Source organism: Mandrillus leucophaeus, unplaced genomic scaffold (assembly GCF_000951045.1).
Source record: "Mandrillus leucophaeus isolate KB7577 unplaced genomic scaffold, Mleu.le_1.0 Scaffold239, whole genome shotgun sequence".
NCBI classification, from domain to species: domain Eukaryota; kingdom Metazoa; phylum Chordata; class Mammalia; order Primates; family Cercopithecidae; genus Mandrillus; species Mandrillus leucophaeus.
This window is the reverse complement of record NW_012102465.1, coordinates 659784-682952: the sequence shown is the minus strand read 5'-3', so window position 1 is coordinate 682952 and position 23169 is coordinate 659784. Positions and strand designations below refer to the sequence as shown.

General features: G+C 35.6%; 1 protein-coding gene across 2 annotated transcripts in view; it reads right to left on the bottom strand.

The window, feature by feature from the left end:
• The window catches only part of TRPS1 (trichorhinophalangeal syndrome I), a 302434-nt gene that overhangs the window by 246269 nt on the left and 32996 nt on the right, over positions 1-23169 (bottom strand). The window contains exon 1 of one of the 2 annotated variants that reach the window (XM_011982325.1): positions 22691-22829. The exons of the other annotated variant lie outside the window; for it this stretch is intronic. Within the exon in view, the coding sequence (XP_011837715.1) occupies positions 22691-22700 (10 nt within the window). The 5' untranslated portion in view covers positions 22701-22829. Of the gene's footprint in view, positions 1-22690; positions 22830-23169 lie in introns of those variants that run through there. 2 annotated transcript variants of the gene reach the window in all.

The following is a 23169-nucleotide window of genomic DNA, read 5'->3' as shown; positions in this document are numbered from 1 at the left end:
ATACACACACTTAGCTTGAAATTTAGGATATGTGGTTATAACTCAGAATCACTCTGCTATAGAGTACACCCTACAGTGACTATGGAATCACACAACTTCTATTTATTATTCTCCTGCTGAAAAACTGGGTGATCTCAGTAATAACAAACCATTTTTATTAACGAAGTGCTTATGATCATGTAGGACATATCCCACGTAATCAAAATAAAACTTCTAAAATATCCAGCGAGAACCACAAAACATTATCTCTAAAATGCTACTCCTCAAGAAAGGTCCTGATATATTCAAAATTAAAACAACCTATTGAAAAATAAGACAGTCATTAGTTTTGAGGAGGAATTGTGTGCTCATTTTGGAAAAGAGGAAAAATGTCATAAAATTAACGCAAAAAAGTAACTATAAGAGGAAATCTCTGGATATCAAAATGTCATATTTTTTAATCCCATATTAAAATTAGGTGCCAATACAAATATTAAAAAAAAAAAGATGGCACATATCATTAAAGGCCCATAAAAGGTCATTAAGGCAAAGATGTACAACGTGAAAAAAAATGCAAAAATGTTTCTTGCAAGTTTTTCCAATTTAGACCTCGAACTCGGCACTACTGAATACCAAAGCTTATAGAAGTGAAATTCAAACATAACAGAGCTTTTGAATTTAAGGCATGTATTCTACCAAGGTATGCCACTGAGCTAACCTTTTGGGATAATATAATGCCACTCTTTTCTACAATAGCTGACGGCTAGAATGCTCAGTTTGCTCCTCTCCGTAAATATCCTAAATATAATTGTTAAAATTAAAAATAAAATAAGGCCTTAGAAATACTATTTTGAATAGTCTAAGCACTCCCATAGTTAATGATATACAGAAATTACAAAGATTAGAAACAGAACAATCATTATCATTATTTATAGAAATAAATATTCAGTCGTTTGACATTCACCAAACCTGTTTTACACATCTTATCTAAACTGATTCTTCTCCCAAAACCTGTGCCCAGGTACTATTACTCACAGCCTATGGGTGAGAAGACTGCACTCTAGAGAAATTACAGAATTACTTTAAGACTGGTTTTATTCCAACAGAGCCACATCACAAAAAGGAAAACATAGCTACAACCTATGGGACTTCTAACCATAGCTGGACATGAGTCTATTCCAGACAGTCACGTGTCCCAAAAGGCACTGTGATGACTGAACTTTCTTTTAATTTGTATTGTGCATTTCTGGAGAACAAATAAACTCGAAAAGAGGTCAAAGTGCTCGTTATAGAAAAATGCAAAATAAAACAAGAAGTTCAGAAAATACTGTGATCCACATTTATGACAACTGAAATAATAAGTATGCCCCCCATACTGTAGGACTGGCTCCTCCAGAAATATATGGTGGACCTAAAGTCTTTATTATTTGAATATTAAAGCACAGTTTCTGGTGCTGTGCTTTCAGTACCTTTCTTCTAATAATGTATTTATTTAGCTTAGACGTTTGATGGCAAACTGTAGTTATTAATAATTGGTTTAGTATTATTTTTATCATGAGGTCATGGTTTTCTTTTAAACACATTACTTTAAAAAGAGTTACTGTACTAAATCATACATTAAAGGGATTTTTTTGTAATAAAGCATCTCTGATTTTAAATACTATCACTTATGAAATCAACTCATGTTGTCAACTGAAAAATTCTCCCCTACAGAAAGCAATACTAGAAGTTGAAGTGTTGCAAATTAAAAAGAAGAATCTAAACTTCCCCATTTTAAAAAAATATATATTTTAAAGTTAATAAAGGGGTCCAGAGATAAATCCTGTCACCTACAATTTAAAATGGCCACCTCACATCCAGTTATGTATCAACTATTTTCTTTACCTAATATTAGGCACACTGGAAATCTCAAGGCAAAAATGAAGCAGTTGGATACAAATTCCATGAAACAATATAGCTCAGTTATTGCAAAATATCTCTTGTGGAAAAATTTCAGAACAGCTCTACTAAAAATACTAATTTTCCTGATATGGCCTTACTAATATAGACTTCTAGAAAAGGAAATTAATACAGAGGGTATAAAAAGCATGCCCTTAAGAATTAATTTAAAAAGAAGCTTGATGATGTAAAGAATGCAAAAACTTGATAGGGATCCACGTATAGCAACTGTCTTAAAAGTTCATAATTTAAGAAAAATAAAAGGCCTCAGTTTCCAGAATGCTAAAAATATAGTAGCCTTATATACATATATAGCCTTAGCCACTCCAAAAGGCTTCATGTGCTTGTAAAACTATTACATTATAAGGTAAATTTTGATTTACTGAATATGACTTTCTTTATAGTTTCTGATTGAGAATGCATGAGACACACACTTTCATCTACTCCAGAATGTTTATGTAAGTAAATATACTTCAAAGTATCAGAAACACTTTAAGTAGCTCCTTGAAAACTCTGTATGAGAAAGTACATGACTAATTTAAAGACTAATAATACATTTTCATTAATTAAAAAACTAGTACTTTATCTCAGTTTTAGTTATCTCGATAAAAAATGGGCAATTTTGTTATATTCATTTGAGGTTATTTTTTCAGGCTGTCCTTCTTTGCCTTATTCTTGGACTCATTAATAATCTATGCCATCATTTTAAATTTTTTCATATTTACATTAGTGCTTAATTTTAATATGTGACTTTAAAAAAATGACTTTTTGATAGCCAGAGATCTCCTCCCATAGTAAGGAACTCTCTTTTTTGCATTAATCTCATGCCTCTTACAGGTCGCCCAATGATCACAGGTGAATAATAAGATTTAAGGATGAGTAACTGCTGATGAACCCAATTTGGGATCTGGCAAGAGGAAATTAGAGCGTCAAATAAAGGAGGGGCGGCAGCAAAGAGGAAGCAAAAGACAAGACAAGAGGGAAGAGAGTTTATGGAGAAAGGAAGCCAAGTTGGGAAGTGGGGAGAAGGGCAGGCTGGCCAGGGGATGCGACGCGACAGGGCAGAGGGAGTGGGGAGAGGCGGGCAGGAGGCGGCCTCCACGCAGCTGGCAGGGCAGGCAGCGCTGGGAGAGGGAGGAGGAGAGGGAGGCTGCAGGCACCGCGCAGCAGCCGAGGATGAGCGAGGTAACCGGAGGGAACGGGCGCACACAACTGCTTCCGCAGGACTTCCTGCGATAACACGCCCACAGCCCGGGCGCCGAGCACGCGTGGTGGCGGCCTCAGGCCCGGGGCTCCTGAGAGAGCGAACGCCAGCGACACACACGCAGCTCCTGTCGTGTTGCCGCTGCCGCCTAGGCAGGGCCGCAGACAGCAGCCTCCTTCCCAGACTCAGCCAACTCACTCTCACCGTAGTTGCTCCAGAATCCGTGAAAAGAAAATGCAACGCTATTTCTGTTCCTGATCTGCAGTTCTGATTTTTTTTTCTTCTTAAAAATAAAAGGAAAAAATTTTTAAAGAAAATGTCCTTTATTATCATTATTATTACTACTATTTTTATTTCTCTGGCTACACTATCCATTAAAGCACACTGAGTCTTTAAAGCTCTTTCATAAAATATAAATTACTTAAAAATCTAACCGACACACTGGATGATAACTGATGCAAGTACTGTTTTAAGTCTAACCCAAACCACGCTTTCTTTTGTGCGTGTGTGTTTGTAACACACATAAGCCACCTCAGATTCAAAGCTGTCAAGATCCCATGTGAAGCAGGGGTAGTTACCCAGGAGTATAAATACACTAAGAAATACAAAGCCATAGGATTATCAGGACAGTACCACATCCCTGTCATTCAACAACTTCCCCTTACAAGAGGGTGCTGATCACAGACTTTTTACTGTAATGGAGCCAAGAAGAGAGTTACTTAAACTAATAGAGTTCTTTTTTTAACCAGAGACAGCAGATATCGCTACAGAAAGAATACTGGTTGGATGTTTCCTGAATTATTACTAAAAACATTTGTTTAAATGTCTCGTATATAAAGGTGACGGCCTTATCTCTCTGACAATGAATTAGGGCCTAAGGAGAAAGCAAATTGGAACAGTGTTAACATTAAAAAGTCATCTAGTCTTTGAAATACTATTATAATACTACCTTGGGAGATAGAGCAACTCAAATCTTGTTCACCCACGAGATAAGAAACAAAGTAGAGGGAGCCTCAGCTCTTAGGGCCAGGGTGCCTGGACTGAAATCCTGACTCTGCTACTTGCTACCTGTTGTAGCCTAGGCAATTCATTATACTTTCCTGAGACCCAGTTCTCTCCATTCTATAAAACGAACATGACAGCACTTTCTACCTCAAGTGAAGACAATACACAGCAGACTGCTCAACCAATATGAACCAGGATCAGCATTTTAAGGCGGCCCCAATGGAAGACGAACCTCTTGAAACGCAGCCTTTCCCCGGCCAACCTAGCTCACCTATGGCCTGTGGTTGCGCTCACTTTTATTTAGTAATCAGTGCTTAGCTGCACATCTACCAAGTCAGTTATTACTACACGCAGCTCATTTCTATGCAAACCGTGTCCAGCCTTTGGGCAAAGTTTGCATGCCCTCTGCTCCCTGATGTTCACAAGTGAAAACACTAAGCCCAACACATTTAATAATGTCCTCCTTCCCATCATTAAAGGGCACCATGCAGCTTTAGCAGCCAGGAAACTAGCCCAGCACACATGCTGTGCAGCTGGCAATAGAGGCATCTTCAACAGCATCCACTCCTACATACAGTCTGATAAGGAACATTTTAATGGAGCCAAAACATCCATTTCCTTCCTCTATTTCTGCATTTAGCAAACAGGAGAGCTGGACAATCATATCAGGGATTATGAAATGGCCACTAAGGCTACCAGAACAGCAGGTCTAAATTTCGCCTACTCACTTTCAACCAAAAGTATGCACCCTTTCAGTTGTGGAAAAGTACAGAGGATTTTAAAAACCCCTACTTATTAACTAGCATGTACTCTACAGTGAAACTGTTTCTACCGTCGCTTAATTTGCAAAATCCAAGCAGATATTACTTTTAAAAATCCAGTGAAACTGTTTCTACTGTCGCTTAATTTGCAGAATCAAAGCAGATACTACTTTTAAAAATCCAATTATCCCTTTCAAAGGATTTGTAAAGTTGCTTACAGACTTAAGGTGACATCAGAAAAGCATGTTGGTATAATGTAGTTAGCTAAGGTTTCTAGGAAGCTTTGGAATGTTTTGTTTTTAAAGAAGGGATAGATAAGTGCAAGTCCTACAAGTAATGAACTGTCCTAGAAGCAAAGAAATTCATTAAATAGATCTCCTTGATTTCTCCTTCAAGGTCCCATGTCCATACAGATTTGGGAATGCACAATAATAGCAGGGCTTAATTTTCCAGAGCTGTTTAAAGTAATATTTAGGTGCTTAACAGAGTTAAATGTTAAATCAAAGGGACTTCCCAATTCTCAGATAAAATAATTTTTTAAGTTAAAAAAGAGAAATTCTTAAACTTCAAAATTGTTCCCAGGCTTTTAAGACAAAATTAAAAGTGATTAATAAAAATCAAACATTCAAAGAAATCTCAGAGGCATTGTTGTTCCAACATGAAAAACGTCTCAGCAGCTATTATTCAGTTATCACTTGATTGGCTATCACTCAGGGAAACATGAATATTAAAAATATTTGAGCAAAGAGGAATACAATATCCTCTTGCTGCCATAAACCTGGGCATCTTAAAGCAACATTACCTATGGTTGTGCTCAGCTCCTAACCCTACTCATCAATATTCATGTTACATCTCCTGAGTCTAAATCACCCTTGCCCCCTCAGCATGCAAGCATTGGACCCACTTACAAGTAACTTTCATCCTGAAGCCAAGACATAAGCCATTGTCCTCAAACATCACAACACAACCTTTGGGCCTGAGAATATTCAAAACATGGACGTTAAAAAGGCACATTTCTGACTCATGACCTTAGAGCCTAACGCTGTTATCCTCAGTTAAGGACACATCATTTATCATCTTGCATCTCTGATGAGTTCATGGTGTCTCACATATAGTATCAGTAAAGTACAAGGCTGCTTGTGTTCTCCTTTTCCTATATTTTTCAAATGAATTCAGGCTTCCCCTTTGCCTTAGTTTCACTGGCACTGTTCCACTTCGCTAAATGACATTAATCGATAAAAGGCAGGATTTGAAAGCACACTGCAAAATACAACATACTACGTTGCAACCAGTGGTATCCTACCTTAGGAACGATACATTAGGGCAAACATCAAGAAACATATATAACTTATGCAATACCAGGTAATATTTATTTTCTGCTGAAACCTCACAAACCAATTTCACAATTTTCTTAGTACCTGAAAGTCTATGTTGCCGGCCAAAGTGTTCTTCCCCTATGTTCCTATTTAATGCAACACTTTTGAGAACTACTGCATCCAAGTCATTTGTAAAGGGAACAAAAATGAATTAGGTATGCTCTCACTCTCCTCAGGTTCGTGATGCCCAGTAGCTCCTGGTATGAGCTATGCTAAAGCCACACATAAATGGGAGCACAAGGCGAGGATGTTTTAACCTAAATGAGCAGAAGTAGAAAGTTTCAGGAAGAAGAATATAGAAGCAAACAAACCGAGGAACAGGTAGAATCCCTGTAGTTACGGCTGCATAGAAAGCATTTCATAAAGAGGGAAGAATATGAACCAAAGTCAGTGTGAGAATGTTCTAGGACTAGAAAGCACTACAGGTAAGGATAGACACATGATGTAGTACAGATGGAACTCGTAAATTGGGGGCAAATTGAAGGGTCCTGAATGCCAAGTTAATGATGATAAACAAGTTTAAAAGCAACTACTTAAGGAGGCTGAGTTCCATATTGGAACCCAGAACCAAGTTAGGTCTAGAGGTGAAGGCTCAGAAGTTATTTCATTTGGATAAAAAGCTAAAAGCATAAAACCCTCCAAGAAAATTGCATAGATTAAGAGAACATTCAATGACAGACTAGAACAAGTGTGGCAGAGATGCAGTGCCTGGAAGCCAAGCCAGAAGAGATACTCAAGAGAATGGCTGGCAGCATCCAATTCATCTGAGAGATGCAGTCAGATGGAAAGACCATTGGGGCCTGGCTTCCATGAGGCTACTGGCGACTTCAATACAGCAATGTCAACAAACAGAGGAGCCTTGGCAGATATCGCTTAGTTGAGAAATGGAGATTCACATGAAATGAAACCCAGATTCGGGCATTCAATATTTTCTCCACTCTGAGGTTATTTTTATTTTTATGTCTGAGTAGGTTTCTCTTTTATCTGAAACAGAACAAACTCCGTATCCAACTTAAAAGCATTCTAATTAATAAATCTCAACAAGCAACGTTTTGACTTTACCATGTCACTTGCAAGTTGAAATCCATCTGGAAATAAATAAAAAGTAGCTGTTTGTTTTGTTTTACCTTGTCTTGTTCTAAACTTTCAAAGGAGCCATATTCAATACTTGTTGTTACCTAAAATCCATCCCTTGCTTAAAACCTAATCTATCTCTCAGCTTCATTAGCCATGTATAAGGTATAGAATTGCATTTGGACTCTTCCTAGATTCCAAGAATGGTCCATAATCAGTCTACAACTGGATTATAATCCAAATACCAGAAGATAATGCTATTTAACTAGCTTCTATAAAATATCCACGATAGTCTGTGTTCACAAATATGCCTCATGAGAACAATTATAAAATAGTTAAAGAATGTCTGAAAAGGAGTTTTCCAAATTAGGTGACTACATTAGCATAGTTGTGATTCAGGGCATTTTCAATACAGTTAAGTGTATACTGATTTATCAGGAAGGTAAATCCCTTAAGAGGTGGAAATAAACATTAAAATATAGCAACTCATCTTATTTAAACCTTATCTGGATATCACCTGTTACAAAAACCAACCAAAAAATAGTGCTTTCTGATAAACAAAGCCCAGAATAAGAACTCTGTTGCCTTATTTTGATCTGCAATGCCAAGAGTACATGAAAAGGTTCCAATCTCTCAAAGTCAAAGAAGAAAACGAGATATTTTACATACGGGGGAGAATTATGTAAAAAATAAATAACATTAACAAAATCATTAAGAAAAACTAGGGCTCATAAGCACTGATAGGGTTTCCTCTGGTTCTATAAGGTATACAATGAATGACAAATTATAATTCACAGTCTGGGTGAAAATAAACTTTGCTATATAGAGATAATAGCCACAGGACGAGAAGGAAAAAAACTAGATGATTATGTAATAATAATGGAAGTTTTCAGCCTTTCTTCATATAGTACGCTCACCACACCAAGAAAGAAATTTTACGTGGGACGATCAGCATAATAGTCAAAATAGTTCCTTAACCCATTTTAAAATTGCTTTTTAATGTTAAACATCATTCTATAATTTTCTGATTTAATTGATTATATCTGATGGAATGAGTAAGATTATTTTCCACCAGCAAACTGTTTCATTTAAAGGAATAACTATTTACAAGCTATTTATAAAAAAGGCTTTTCACTTGAAAGAAACATTAAAGAAACAAAAACAAAAACAAGAAAGACAAGGCTGCCTTCTGGCTAAGAGACAGAGAGGAAAACCCATGCAAATGAAAGTACAATGTCTTCTTCACCCTGCGACTCAGGATGAACTGAACGGGGTTCAAATACAGACCCTGGACCAGCCCAGGCGTTTCCAGGGCCTGACACACCTCCTCCTCCTCCACCTCTTCCAGCATTTCAAAGACATTTCTGGAGCTATGCTCTGAAAGAGCTTGGGGCTGTCTTAGGTTCAACATCTTTCTGCATGATTTTAAAGAAATATTTACCGCAATTCTTTAAAATCCAGAGGTGAAAATGACAACAGCATTGGGGTTGTAATGTGTGAATTTCACTTATGCAGGCATTCACCCTTTGGACTATACAATATAACTATTAGGTCTGGAAGACAAGAAACAAGGGATTTAAGTAAAATACCTCAGAAGTCTAAGAAGACAGAGAATTATTCCTGTATTTCCACTCCAACAAAGTAAATGATTAAAATTAGCTTCACTGTAATCAATAAACATAAATTGCATCCATGTTGTATGGTAGAGGCATGGCTACAAATGGAAAGTTGAGAAATTCTAAAAGAAAAATAGAGGCATTAAATGTACATTTTAAATTATTTTCACTACATTTGAAGTTGAAATTGATCATTCAAAAGACAGGATTCACAAGGAAAGTATTTAAAATAAATGAGGTTCTTTTATTTTTCTTTCATTAGTTTTTTTATAAATGCTGAGGAGTTTATGTAAAACACCACTTATGGTTTTTTCAGCCAGATTTTAATAACTAATTGCACATTTCAAGCCTAATCTCACAGATGCTGTCTACAGTTCTTCAACCTGCCAAGGGAACTATGGCGTTATGAATAAAGAAACATCCATTTCGTGGAAGATAAAAATATCCTTAATTCAAATGGACTATTTTTAAAAATATTATTCTCTATATAGATAAATGTTAAAGCTGCTTTAAGCTAAAGGAAAAGAGTAATACAAACTTAGCTTCTTATTAATGACCATTTTCATAACCCGTTTTTCAGTACCAATTAGATTTTATCTAAATGAATCCAACATTTCTATCGCTAAGGTGTTTGCAAAAAGCATTAAGCCTAGATTTTTCGCAGTAATTCTTTAACTTTCTGTGACAGCTTCTAAACATTTGATACCCATCAATCTAAACTATTGATAAAGAAATCATGTGAATAGATCAACTGATTCATTATGATCATCAATTTCTCACTGCATCCTAATAAATGACATTTTAATTCTATTCTCATATCCATGTGCAAAAGGAAAAATAAAGATTAATGAATCTTAACTAGTGAGCAGATTTCCTCAGCAAACATCAAAATCATCTAGTGTTTGACATATGAATGAGGATGGTGAACACACCAAAGTTCTAGTTCAGTTCTTTAACCAAGTAGGCGGAAGTCACCTTTATGTTCAGTTTTTTTGTTTATAAAATAAGATCATGCTAGAATAGACAGTAGTTCAAGTCCTTTCTGTCACTCAGAATAAAACATGACCCAGTGGTCACTCTGATATACCTGAAGTCAAGAAAACCAAAGAAGTAAAACCAAACTTGAACAGCAGATTTTAGACTGACCAGCTGAAGAAAGTTCCACCATTGAGGAAAGAAGTGTTTCCTTGGCCAGGGTCAATTTCTCCATAACAGAATGTTAGAAGACTCTTAAGCCTAAACCCTTATTTTTTCCTTTTATGGGAAGCTGAACATTGTACACTTTGGCACAATGTGTCCAAAGCAGAATAGATGGGGGCCAGCTCTTATAGTGAAATCACAGAACTAAGCGAGTCACCTCAGAGACTACACCATTTAGCCTACATCTGACTTCAGAGAGGCGATTTCATTTATTCTTCTGTTTATATGTTTTTGCGCATGGTTTTATTAATGTAACCTAATGAAATAAAATGTACATTCTGTTAGCTCAGAAAGTCACTTAATATATATGTACATGATCTTTTGCCCAAAAAAAGAGTTGATCAATTATTTTTACAATGGTGTTTATGAAAAGAAACCCCTACATTCTCCCACATTAGGAAAAGATGAAAAGAGCTATTGAACTTTTCATAATTTATCTGTACATAGAGGCTTTGAATTAAATCTATGAATTAAATCTAAAAACATCATCCTGCCTCTTCTATTGTATTCCAAATGGGCAAATTTTTTAAATTACACTTTCAAAATAACACGTTAACAAGATTCAAAATCAGCACATTATCTTAATTACACAACACCGATGTGATTACATCGGACCAAACATTTTGGCAAAACGTTTGCCTGACATCACAGGAACCAAATAAGGGGTGGCTAGTTGAAATGTCCACATTTCTACCAGTGGAGACACCAAAATATTGTTAAATACACTCTACTAGCAATAGAAATAATGAGCTCTCTCAGAACCAATTCCACTTTCCAGGGCCTAGTATGGGTAATGTATTAGAGATACTAAGTTTGCAGTTTGGTATCTGAAATTTACTTAGGGCCTAATGCATTTATTCCTCTAATGAAAATGTTTTCTAATAGTATTCAAGATGTATGTGCAGGGCTGCTACTTGTTTACAGTAGCAGCTTATTTGTCTTTATACATAATTATAATTTAAGAATGCCGATCATCTCAGGCAAAGCGGTCGAAAAACAAAAACAGCCGACAAAACCAGAGAAAGCTTTCTTTATTCTAAAATGTCTTTATATTAAAATATGTCAGATTAAAGTCTCCACTCTACATACAGATTTAATTTTAACCCTGTGTCTGGGCAGTATTTTAAATTTTTTTTATCACTTTTGGAGAATTCCACAGAACTATCTTAAGCTAGTTTCAAACCTGGTAAAAGTTGTGAGTTCTTTTTTTTCTTTTTCCTCCCATCAAATTTTGAGATATAAAATGCATCATGTCTAAATGAGAAACAATCAAATGTTATAGTATTTTACATCATTCATAGTTTTCAACTAACCACAAAAATACTATATGATAATTTTCCAACATCACTGTTTTTTTGAAGTGAAAATGACTTATGAAAGGATTTCGCTCTAACTACTCTTTAGAAATGACCAAAATATCTTATCATGAAAAGGTGTGACAGGAGAACTGAAATCACTGATGTCTCAATTTCTGATGCATCAAAACGTTTCTGAAAAAACAACACAAGAGAAAATAATACAAAATAAGTGCAAAATTCATTTGCGTTTTATAGGCAATAACAAGGTTTCTAGAATAAGAAAACCCCAAAAAGATAAAGTACTTCCTCTACTTTCTGATAAGCTTTAAAAGAAAAAACTAAACCAAGTATTTCACAATCAATGGACTTCAAGTAATCCAAGAGAATTTGGGAAACATTTCTCTAAAAACTAATCCAGAACACAAGGTGTCAGTTTGGAAATAATGGAAGCATATTTCGTTTTAAAAATCTAAAACTTTTTAAAGACAAAAATTCAAGTTAACATCCCAGTGATTAACTCTGGAACTGCTTAGCCAAAAACAACTTTCGGCACTTAAAACATAAAACTGTCAGTTTCCTCTGCTTGGAGACAAAACATACAAAAAGCAAACATTCACAGTTATATTTTCCTAGACATGAAAGATAGAACTAACTTTCATAAAAGGTGATCACTCTGAGTATTTCTACCTGCTATGATATTCATGTCGTAGCTCCTAAAAATCAGTTACAAATTCCAAACCTCAGAACTATCCTTAATAGATAGCTACTATTCCAGTTTGCGTTACTCCCTAAACTTGATGGAAATACAATCATTTATTGAACTACACTAGCTCAACGCATAAATATGTTAAGCAGCCCGTGACTGATGTTACTGAATTTATAAGCTACCAGAAACAAGTAAACTCCTTACTGTAGACCTCAAAGAGTTGATAACATGATACTTGGCATTCTACTTCTTGGGAATCTAAAACATAATGATATTGAGAATCTTTTAAGTATTCTTCTGCCCTAAATCTAGAAAACATGACTTTCAAGCATCATCCATGGTCAAATGGTCAAATTCATATTTATAAACTTGGAATAGAGAGTTTGGTGGAAGTATTGCATAACTAAAATTGACTTTTTTTTTTAAGCCAGAACTATGTCACAGTTGGTGCTTGTAATTGTTTCAAAACTATACAACTTTATTTAATTCCATGCTATGCATTTCCTCATAGAAATGGAATAGCAAACTCCTACTCAATAGCAAACAATAAAATAAAATAAAATCAAGTATGTAAGCTTCTTCCTCTTCTTAGACACTGCCCCCAAAATGGAAAAGTTATACAGAAAGGTAAGTAAAAATCCTGCAGCTTACACATTTTTCCACTGAGAAGGTAAATCCTTACTCCAGAAACCAAAATATTAGACCCCAAACAGTGTGGAGGGAAGAGGGGTAGGAGGTTGAGAAAAAGAAAAAAGTGATGATCAAGCAGGGCAGAATAAACCAGAGGAAGCATGCTTGGTCTCAGCATAATTTTCTTTAGCATCCTAAAATCAACGACATCACGCAGCCTATGATCTCTGCTTACTCTTCTGAAAACCATTCAGAGGATTTTCAAAACGGAAGAAATCTAGTTGTGCTTCCAAATGCCAAATGAACTAACAGGACCTTCCACTCCTGAAGGAAAACAGCACAGTAGCGCACCAGAAGCTAGAGAATGCTTTTTGTCACGCAAAGCCGGAACTGATGAGTGTGACCCCAATAGGGTTTATCTAAAATTCCCAAGTACAACAGGCGAAAGGGTCAAAGTTTTCTATGTCAGAGATATATAAATAAAGCCATATGCAGCAACCATTCCTTATGTTATCATGGATTATACAGTATCCTAGTCCCCCTTCTGTTCAGATACATATACATCTCTCTTTTAAAGAAGGAACTGAAAATGGGAAAAATTAAAAGGAGGGAAACCTGCTAACACTAGTATCTACCCCCAGTTCTCCAGCTCTAATCATTATTGCTCTCATTTTTAAAATGTTAGTATTGCCAAGGACACACTGAATTGTTCAGAGAGTGAGAAGAACATGTATGTGCATAATTACGTGCTAACAGTGATATACTGAATTATTCTGGGAGTAAAAAGTACGTGATGTACATAAATGTACACAAATACATGTAACACTAAATACAAATATGCGTAACATTAAATGTACACAAATATGTGTAACACTATGCGTAACACTAAAAGGCTGAATGTTAGACACAGTGAAGATGAAAGATCGTGTACACATATTTACACATAAAATGTGTACATTATTATTTTTACCAATGACCTAAAATCGTCTTACTGACAGCTTTCTTAAAGCTTATTAAAGTAAAAAGAAAAAGTAAAATGTGTTATAAATAATTAGGACATTCCTTCAAAAGCACAAGTTTTCTTAAACACGGGACTTTAAAAACAGACTAAGCAGTGATGGGATAGAGTAAAAGAGTTTATTATAATTGAGGTTTAGATGACAGTGGGTTTCTTACAGTAATTTACCACATCATACATCCAAAGAATGTAATTCAAATGCATTATAAATACAAAGGAGAAACATCTCTTAGTGTTTGTTTATAAGTTACAGAAAATAGTATTTCAAATTTTTCAGTCCTTGAATGTGTAACTGCTTACACTAACTACTTGAAGATAAATTATTTTCTAAAACTTCCCTAAGTTTGCAGAACTGAGGAGGAAATTTTGCAATAATCTTCTAAAGAGGTATACTTCCAATATTAATTTAAAGACAGCTTAACATCAATCGTATTTTTTAATTTATAATTTAAATACAATTACTCATACAAAAATTCAGCAGCCGAATACAGGCAAAACGTATCATTTTAAAAGCTCTCAAAGGTATATCAAAAAATAATTGAGAAAAAATTATTAATCATACAACAAAGAGATGAATATGTATTGAAAAATTTAGTAATATGGGCCTTGATTAAAATTAATATATATATGACCTGTCTTAACTTGGCATCAAAAAGCAAAGCAAAAACAAATGCAAAACTTTCTTTTAGGAACTTTTATATGTTCAGGAGCTACTTAATAGGATTGAGAGAAAATGGGCTGATGTATTTATTTCCACATCTTGCAAAGCTAAAGATGATATGCAGATAATGACATCACAAAGTAGGCACAAGCAGAATTTGGTTTTTAATTTGTTTTGTCTATCATGGTCTCATTTCAGAACCAAAATTACAATTAAATTAACCCTCAAATAGGTGTTAGGATGCATTAAGTAATTAAAATGGGCATTACAAAGACTAAAGTCATTTCAAAAAATATGTAATATGTTAAAATTCCATGTAGTGCCTGTAATGTAAAAACATTCTATGCAAGTGAGATTATAGCTATCCTGCACGTACATGTACGCACTTAGTTAATATGAAGCCACAAATTCATATGTTGCACTTGTGCATAGCTCAGAGAGAAAAAGCTAAAACTAGATTAGTAACGCTTGATCCCTTTGTACATGAAGTGTATCATGTAATAGAGAAATTAGATTCCACAAACTAACTTCTGCCATATATTTTTACACTATTTATAAACGTATCTGATCTTCCATATGATACATAGAGAAACTGAAATAGCAATCCACATTGTATTGTAGAATCTAATCAGGAAGCACATGTTATATTATTAATGTTTATTGATTTGTAAGCTTTATACATTCTGTCCAAATTCTACAAGTAAAAACAGCTCTGAAATCCTTTTGATCTTTCTTTTTCTACAGCTAAGGTATTTTTAGTGTTTAAATAGCAGTTGATGTCGTATCTATTGTCTTATACAGTACTGGATTCATTCCTGGTTACTATAATACTCAATTTAATAACTAATAATACTAATGCTTTTTTTCAAGCTTGGGACATATACAGCAGATAATATAAATATGTTTACTATTTTTTATGATACTATACTACTCACTATCATGAATACAAAGTAATTAACAGATAAGGCTATTATTAATGCAAACAAGAGAACCATGCTTCCCTCAAAAAGAAAAAAAAGAAATGGAACATAAACTATAAATACTCATATATTTCCTTCTAACACTATCTAGTATAGAAGACAAATAGCCAACAATAAATCATCTGTTTATTCATGTTAAATAAATTTAATATGTACATTAACTTCTGACTTACTTAAAAGTATATGGAATATTTTTCAGAGCCTATTTTGACTGTGTCAATTACCCTAGATACCAAAGTTGTTGTATTGTGTTGCTTGATGAAATAGGACATACAGCAACCCTCAAAACCAGTATTACAAGCCTGGCAAATAGCATCACATTTGGGTGACGCACAGAATCCATCACCCTAGGGAAAAACGCATTGGGTCATAGTACAGAGTCTTTACATGTTCCATATTATTTCCACATAACGTTTTGAGATGATAGAATTGTAAACTATAAAGTGGTAGCCCATAAAATGATATACTCACAAACAATCCGGTCCCTTAACTGCTCCTCTCAACAGAAATGAGACTTAAAAAAATGATCTCAGAAGCATTTCTTAAAATGCACTGAAAGGTGGCATTTTGATTTATAATTTTTTTCATTTAAAAAAATTCCTTAGTAAATTCAGTGCAGATATAAGTATTATGATAACAATTGGTTCATTATGTTTAAACTCCATACTCATTTCAAACTTTTAGACTTCACAATGTAGGTCATGTTAACTCCTTAAAAGATTCAAATTTCAAGTACAGGGTTAATAGTTAGCACTCTAAATTCCACCATCAAAATGTGTCTGAGTATTATCTGTCTACATACATTCCATATATAAAACACACCTATAATAGCATGCACATATAATGGCAATAATTCAAACACAGCAAAGCTATCGTGAGTACTTCAAACATTTGCAGGCAATTACACTGCTAGAACTCCTCTCATAGGTATTCTATGACTAGTTACTAAAAAATTACACAAATCAAAATGTGTTACCTTTGTTCAAATAATACTGCTGTTCATTATACGACAGAAAATGTCATCCTTAATCTCTCGGGAACCAAGATAGTGGTGGATTCTTGGAGCAGAAGTAGTGCAGAATGGTTTGAGGCAAAACCGAAACATATTGTTTAAGTAAACCTTAAGGGGAGGGGAGCATATGCGCAATTGATGGATTTTTTTTTTTTTTTTTGGTATCATCTTCCACAAAGCCTCCCACCAACCCCTCCCCACCACTTACCAGTAAACAATCTGCTGATATTAAGGGACTACAACTCTAAACACCTCCCTTTGCCTTCTTTCCTTCTTCTTAAACTTGATTGCTTTTCCCTCAGTTTTGTAGTAACAAACAATATTCATTAAATAAAAATTTATTAACAGATGCAGACATAACATGAAATATATATTTGAAAACTTTGTAATAAAATGAATCTAGATTTACTCCAAGAAACTTTCACTATGCTGATGTGAACAACATATACATTAAGTTCCTTAAGTTTTTCCAAACAAATCTTTAAAGGAGCCATGAGCAAAAGAGGAATGCCTATGATTTGAACTAGAGTCTGTAACTCTCGCAAGAAAAACCGAGAAGCCTATCAAGTAAATCAAAACTGTCAAATTTCTAAGCAGAGAACACTTCAATACCCCAAATATGCAGAACGCTTTTTATAGTCATAAATGCCTTAAAGACTAAACTCTTCCTTGTGTGACAATTTTCACTATATATATTATTCCTTGAATGTGCTCTAGGTAAGGAAGGAAAAAATCTATCAGGAACAGTTAAAAGCAAAGTCCACGACAAGTAACCATAAGATTTAAACCTCAGGAAAAATTCACCAAAGAAAAGTTGAGACAGTACTTAGTTGTGACCCACCGAATGGGGCAGAGGGCCCCATTTCTGGGTGGCGTGTCTTTCTCCAAGGAAGGGAACACTAGCACAAATCCTTTTGCCCCCTAAAAATATTTTCCTACTTGCCAGCTTCTGAAGTTGCCCTGATGTCAATCAACATCACCAAGATGTCTCTTAACTGGTGAAAGTTGTTTGCCTGTGCAAAGTCAGAAAGACAGACATGACTATTTATATTTTTTTAAAAAAAGGAAACTATAAATACTGTTTGATAAATAGGGTTAAAAAAATCATCTAAAATTGTAAGAAAAAAAGAGCGGCCTGTAGAAACGCACTGACCCTTAAAATTAATGTTTTCAATCTAAAAATGCATTTTTGTAAAGTTTCATCTATTTTCCTTCCTCTGCACATAAAAATGATTAATGTCACATTTAAACTTCCACATTTTAGGCTCTTGCTAACAGGTGTCACATTCTTTATATAAACATATTCTTTGACCTGTGGCCATTGATAACCTTAATTAATTAATCTCCATTGAAACAAAAACAAATGGGTTTCTTTTTCCAAATAAGAAAGAAATAATGCAACGCAAATACCCACTCTCCCCAAAACCCAAAAACTGTTTAAGTTACGGTAACCTGAAATGCACCAGCCATCACAAAGAGCAATTGGAGAAATCCAGCAGTGCTCAGCAGGAAAGATTTTTAATAACAGATTGAAAAACAAGAATAAAAATAACTGCATCAACAGAGCCTTTCTTCCTCAGGCCACAAGCCCGTTCTTACTTGAACTTTTTTTTTTTTTTTAAATGGCATTTTGGCCACTAAAACCAATCCAGAACATTATTAAAAGTTAAAAGCTACCAATTACTTCTGTCTGTTCTTTTAAAGCAAAGTTTGGCATTACGTCAGTTGGTTTAAAGAAAACAAGAAAGAGAGAGAGAAAGAGTAGGAGAGAAAGTTTCCTGCTTGTATAAACTAAACCACCAGGGAAGGTGTCTAGCCACTTGTAAAGTATTTACTGCAGGTTTTTAAAAGCTAGAAACATTTTAAAAATTAAAAGTTTTCTGTTATTATTTTTAGTGAAACACACTTAAGAACGACAAGTGTATCCTTAATGTCTTCTTCGGGGTGTCTTAATGTTATGTTTGTATTTCAGTTATAACTTGGAATCAGAAAATGATTTCAAATGATGCTCCAAATTTGAAGTATATAGATAATTTCATCTTTATTTTTGCTATTTTTTGGATTTGTGCTCTTGGAAAAGGAAAAAAAAAAAAAAGTGAAATAGCAAAAAGTAAACCGCTACAATAATAGCTGCTATATGCTGCAGGGACCAGTCGAGTTTCCTCACCTAACTAATGCTTAACAATAAAATGGTTTTCACCTGTAGATCCTACTGCAACTTCAGAGATTCCTGAAGCTCAAAGATCTCTTTCTAACCAAAGTCAACTTCTACATTATTATGTCCATCAGAAAACCAAACTAAAGGCCAAATTCAGTTCTCAGGAACAGGAGAAACACTGAGCGCTGTGACAGCTCAAAAAGTGATCATAATAATAAAATTGAAGATATTATTTATAAATGTCATATATAATTAATAGAATATTTTATACAAACAAATGACTTTGGCCCTACTTACATTGGAGGATAAATTTTGAAAAGTGGTTATATCCTCTGCAGCACTGTTTACTATTGAACAATGGTATAAAACAAGATTTGGTATTTTACCATATTTACTTTAATCCACTGGTTACAGCTTTCCGGAGACAAATCATTTTTAAAATTACACTAAAACAAACCTCTACGTAATTTTTTAATGTAAATAATCGCAAAGTATGTTAGTCTTTTCCACACACGACAAGTACTCTTAAACAATTAGATTAAATGTCTACTTGGCAAAGGCTAGAAGAGCATCTTTATAGTATATCTAAGGGGGACTCAAAAATTCCATAAATCATAACTATGATAGTAACAAAGAATTTACTTATTTCTGTATAATAACAAAAGATAAATGTCACTTGCACAGAGAAGCCATCACAGTAAAACCAAGTCTACGTATGCTGTCATTAATTTCCTAAAACTTTAACAAATGGTAAATAAGGATGATAAATGAGTACACAAGACTCAGAATTAGTTATCAATGGTATTAGCAGTTATCATCAGCAAAAGAGGGAGAAAAAGAAACCTATTACCTGAAAGCTTGACCTAGCAAGGATGAACAACAAAATACGAGCCCATAAAACTTGCCTGTTTTTATCAAATTGATTGTAACTTGTGAGCTGCAATATTTGGGACAGAACTGTCTGAGTTTATAGTTTTCTCTGCCTGCTAAAAACAGATGCAGACTACCACACTAGCTGTCCTGCGGAAACTAAATTAAGGAAAGGCAAATACCAAGTGGAAAGTTGTCAGCCTGTTGAATGAATGGCTTCATTTTACACACTAGAGAAATCTTAATAAGAATATGTTTTAATGTAAGCCAGTCATTTTATTTTAAGTTCATCACTTATTACAAAAATAATCATTCCTTTAAATCAATTATAGACACCTGCCCCTAACTTTCTTAAAGTCTATTTTGTTTTACACACAATAGCACAGTGTTGTTAAGTTATCGTTGCTATCAAAAGAAGAACTGAAGTTAAAATATAATTATTTTAAAATATTTGTGTTATGAAAAACGTTTAAAGGTCAGTTATCAGTATTTATTCCAATTTCAAATTTGAAATAAAGTTCCAGTTCAAAAGCAATTTGCTGCAAGTCCTCTGAAAACTTCGAGTAATGTTTATTTACAACAAAGAAGGTAAGACAAGAGTTTATAAAAAACATACACTCTTTGGTTGCTTTCTTCATAAAAATGTACAGATCATTAATCACATATTGTAGGTTGTATATCTGTACACACATACACATATACATCTAATAATAGTAGTGATAATAGTACCGTCACTGCAATACTTAACCGTAAAAGCTGCTTTTCTACAGATGCATCCATTTCCCTGTTTTAAAGGTTTTCCTTATGAATAAAGATTTCCATATAGGAAGAGACCTATATGATGTAAATCAGAATAAACTCAGGAGTGGTAGGTGACTTAAACAATACTGAAAATACGGTAGTAGAATGTGTAACTCATTTAGGATTAGCACACTGATTCGGATCCTAAACTGGTTTTCAAACACGTATGCAGAAAATGTTATAAAATCATTTAAAATATTAGTCATTGAAATGCTAAGTTCTAAATTCAGTTGAGACTTCACAGCTATTATGACACTTTTCTCCTTACCTTCAATGTTATCTTTAATAGACAAAGGACAAAACCTAAATAGTAGCACAGACCCTCACAGCATCTAGAATTCAAAGGAGTGACAAGCATTGTGTTAATAACTTGCTACTTTCCACCACTTATTTGAAAAGTGTTAGACTAGCTATTATGTATGTAAAAGCAGTATACACATATATATCCTAACATATAACATACATAGCAGGAAGCCATAAACATCAGCTCGCCGGTGGTAAATAACACTTTGCCAACAGAGCACTGATGAAGCTTCAGAAGGCCTCACATTTAGAGAAATCAAGTTATAATGTTGGCATTAAGACTGTATTTCCCCCTCAGGAGTTTTATTTTCACATTATTAACATCCAGAAATAATCGTCAAACTTTAGGATGTTACTAGCTAGCCCTGTATATTAAATTGAATCTAGAGATGTTTTTATCCAAAGGTGTAGCTTTAAAAGGAAATTATGAAATCCAAGGAGAGAGAAACTCTAAGAATATGTTTGACTTGTTAAGATTAAGATTAAGCACATCATTAATAAACTTTCACTTAAAGGTAAAAAAAAAAAAAAAAATCCTCAAAATGTTGGTATCATTTCCAGACTGTCCTGTCAGCATCATAACTTACAGGAAACGCTTCATCTTCCCATACAAACCCTGTATTTATTCACAACCCTGGCATACTTGGGGAAAGAGAAAAAAAAAGCCCACACGATTTTAGATTCTGTTTGCTTTTATACGTTAACTGGTGGAATATCTGAGAGAGCCTTCTAAGCAAATGAGCGGCATGTAAAACTTCACAACAGTGACTTCAGAAACTTTCATTCTCATTTTGTCCACGTCAAGAACTGGCTGCCCGCATGACTTTCCTTTGCTGTCCCTTGCATTTTTAACTCTGGCAGCCTTTCCTAAATGATCAACTTTTTCTAAAACCAGCAGGAAAGTAACATGATGCCAGCAAGATCCATAGGTTTTAGCTTCAGAGCTGGAGGACTTTGAAGAATTGTTGGAAGGTTCCTATTTTATTTTTGCTTTGAACAATCAAGTTTTAGCCAACAACCAGGCCCGGAGTTATCATTTCTTTGTAATTTTGTCTCAGGCCCTATCTGTATTTTTCTTTTGTACTTATTATCTCTCCCAGACCCTTTCCTGTTCACCTGGTGTGTTTACAAAAGTTCAGTGAATCTACAAAAGTTCAATGAATAGGCCTAACTTGTCTCAGATTTAATTTCTCCGCTGAGCTTCTCACTTACCTCGCTTAAACTCTAGCCGTGATTTTCCAAAATGGGATAAGAATGAATATTCTATCATAATTTAGATTCACCATTAAGATCCATGGCTTACTCAAAAAACTTTCAAAGCATCAAATATGAGGCCTAAAAAGATAGAGGGAAGTAAAGCCCGTCCTAAAATTTAATAAGTCCAAGATTCCCTCTGAAACCCACCAGTCCTTCTCACCCTCTAACTTAAATTGCTTTAGAGTCCTGGGGCCATAAAACAGTTACTGACTTCCCTGGGGAAGGGGGAAACACCACCATCTCAGACAGGTACTAACAAAAAAGCTTTCCCAGCCACAAAAACAGCTTTGCACTTCAAACAGCTCCCACCGCCGCCTCACCCTCAAATTATTCATGGGGTCCTATAATCCTGGAGTTATTTGGAGGGACAGCGATGTTTGCCTTGGCCTTTCAAAGATGCGTTTCTCTAGATCCCAAACAGGAACTAGACAGAAAGCAAAGCGTCTGTCCGCCTGGATGTCCCACCGCTGTCAGGCATTTAATCACCGGCCAGTGTCCCCTGACCCGCGCGACACATGGCGCATCAACCGCATCGCAGAGGAAGTCTGCCCCTTCCTCAGTCCCTGAGGAAGCGCCCGGGCTGCAAGGCCCTGCCACATGGTACGGACAGGGCACAGACCCCTCGACCAAGCTGTCCTGAGCCGCTCTGAGGCGGGTGCACCAAGGGATGCGACACCCGCCTTCTCCAGAGCCCAGCTGGGCCTTTAAGGGAAAAAAGTTTGAAGCCTGCATTTGCAAACTCTTCAAAGCCAAAGGCAGTCCTGTGCTGTTTTCCCACTTCGGGGACCACACGGAGGTCCCTCTCTGAGACCCTCCCGACCCTCCCTAGTTCGCCCAACTTACTACTCTGCATGCTGGTGCCTAGTCTGCGCCCCGCTTGTCACGAGCCCCCAGAAAACTTGCAGTGGCGGCGGCGGCGGCGGCCCCTCGGGTCCAACCACCTCCAGCTCCTCCGCTGCGCCCGGTAGGAGAGAATTAAAATCAGCCAGAAAGAGACAGCGAGGGGGAGTGGGGCTGCGAGGGGGAGGGGGCACCGGCCTGAAACTTCTTTTTTTGGCAAATGGGGATTTGTTTTTCCTCCTCCCCGGCGGCTGAACTTGACCCTGCTGACTCCAGGGGCTACTGCAGTTTGAAGTCGCTGGTTTCCAAGGCTCAGATGCCTTAGACCCACCAAAAGGAGGAGAGGAAGGGGTGAAAAGGGAGCAGAAGAGAAGAAAGAAAGAAAGAAATCACACGCTCAAAAAGGAAGAAAGAAAATGCATGTGAAACCCGAGAAGCCTGCGCTTGGCTTTCTGCACACTCTCCCTCTGCCTTTTTTTTTT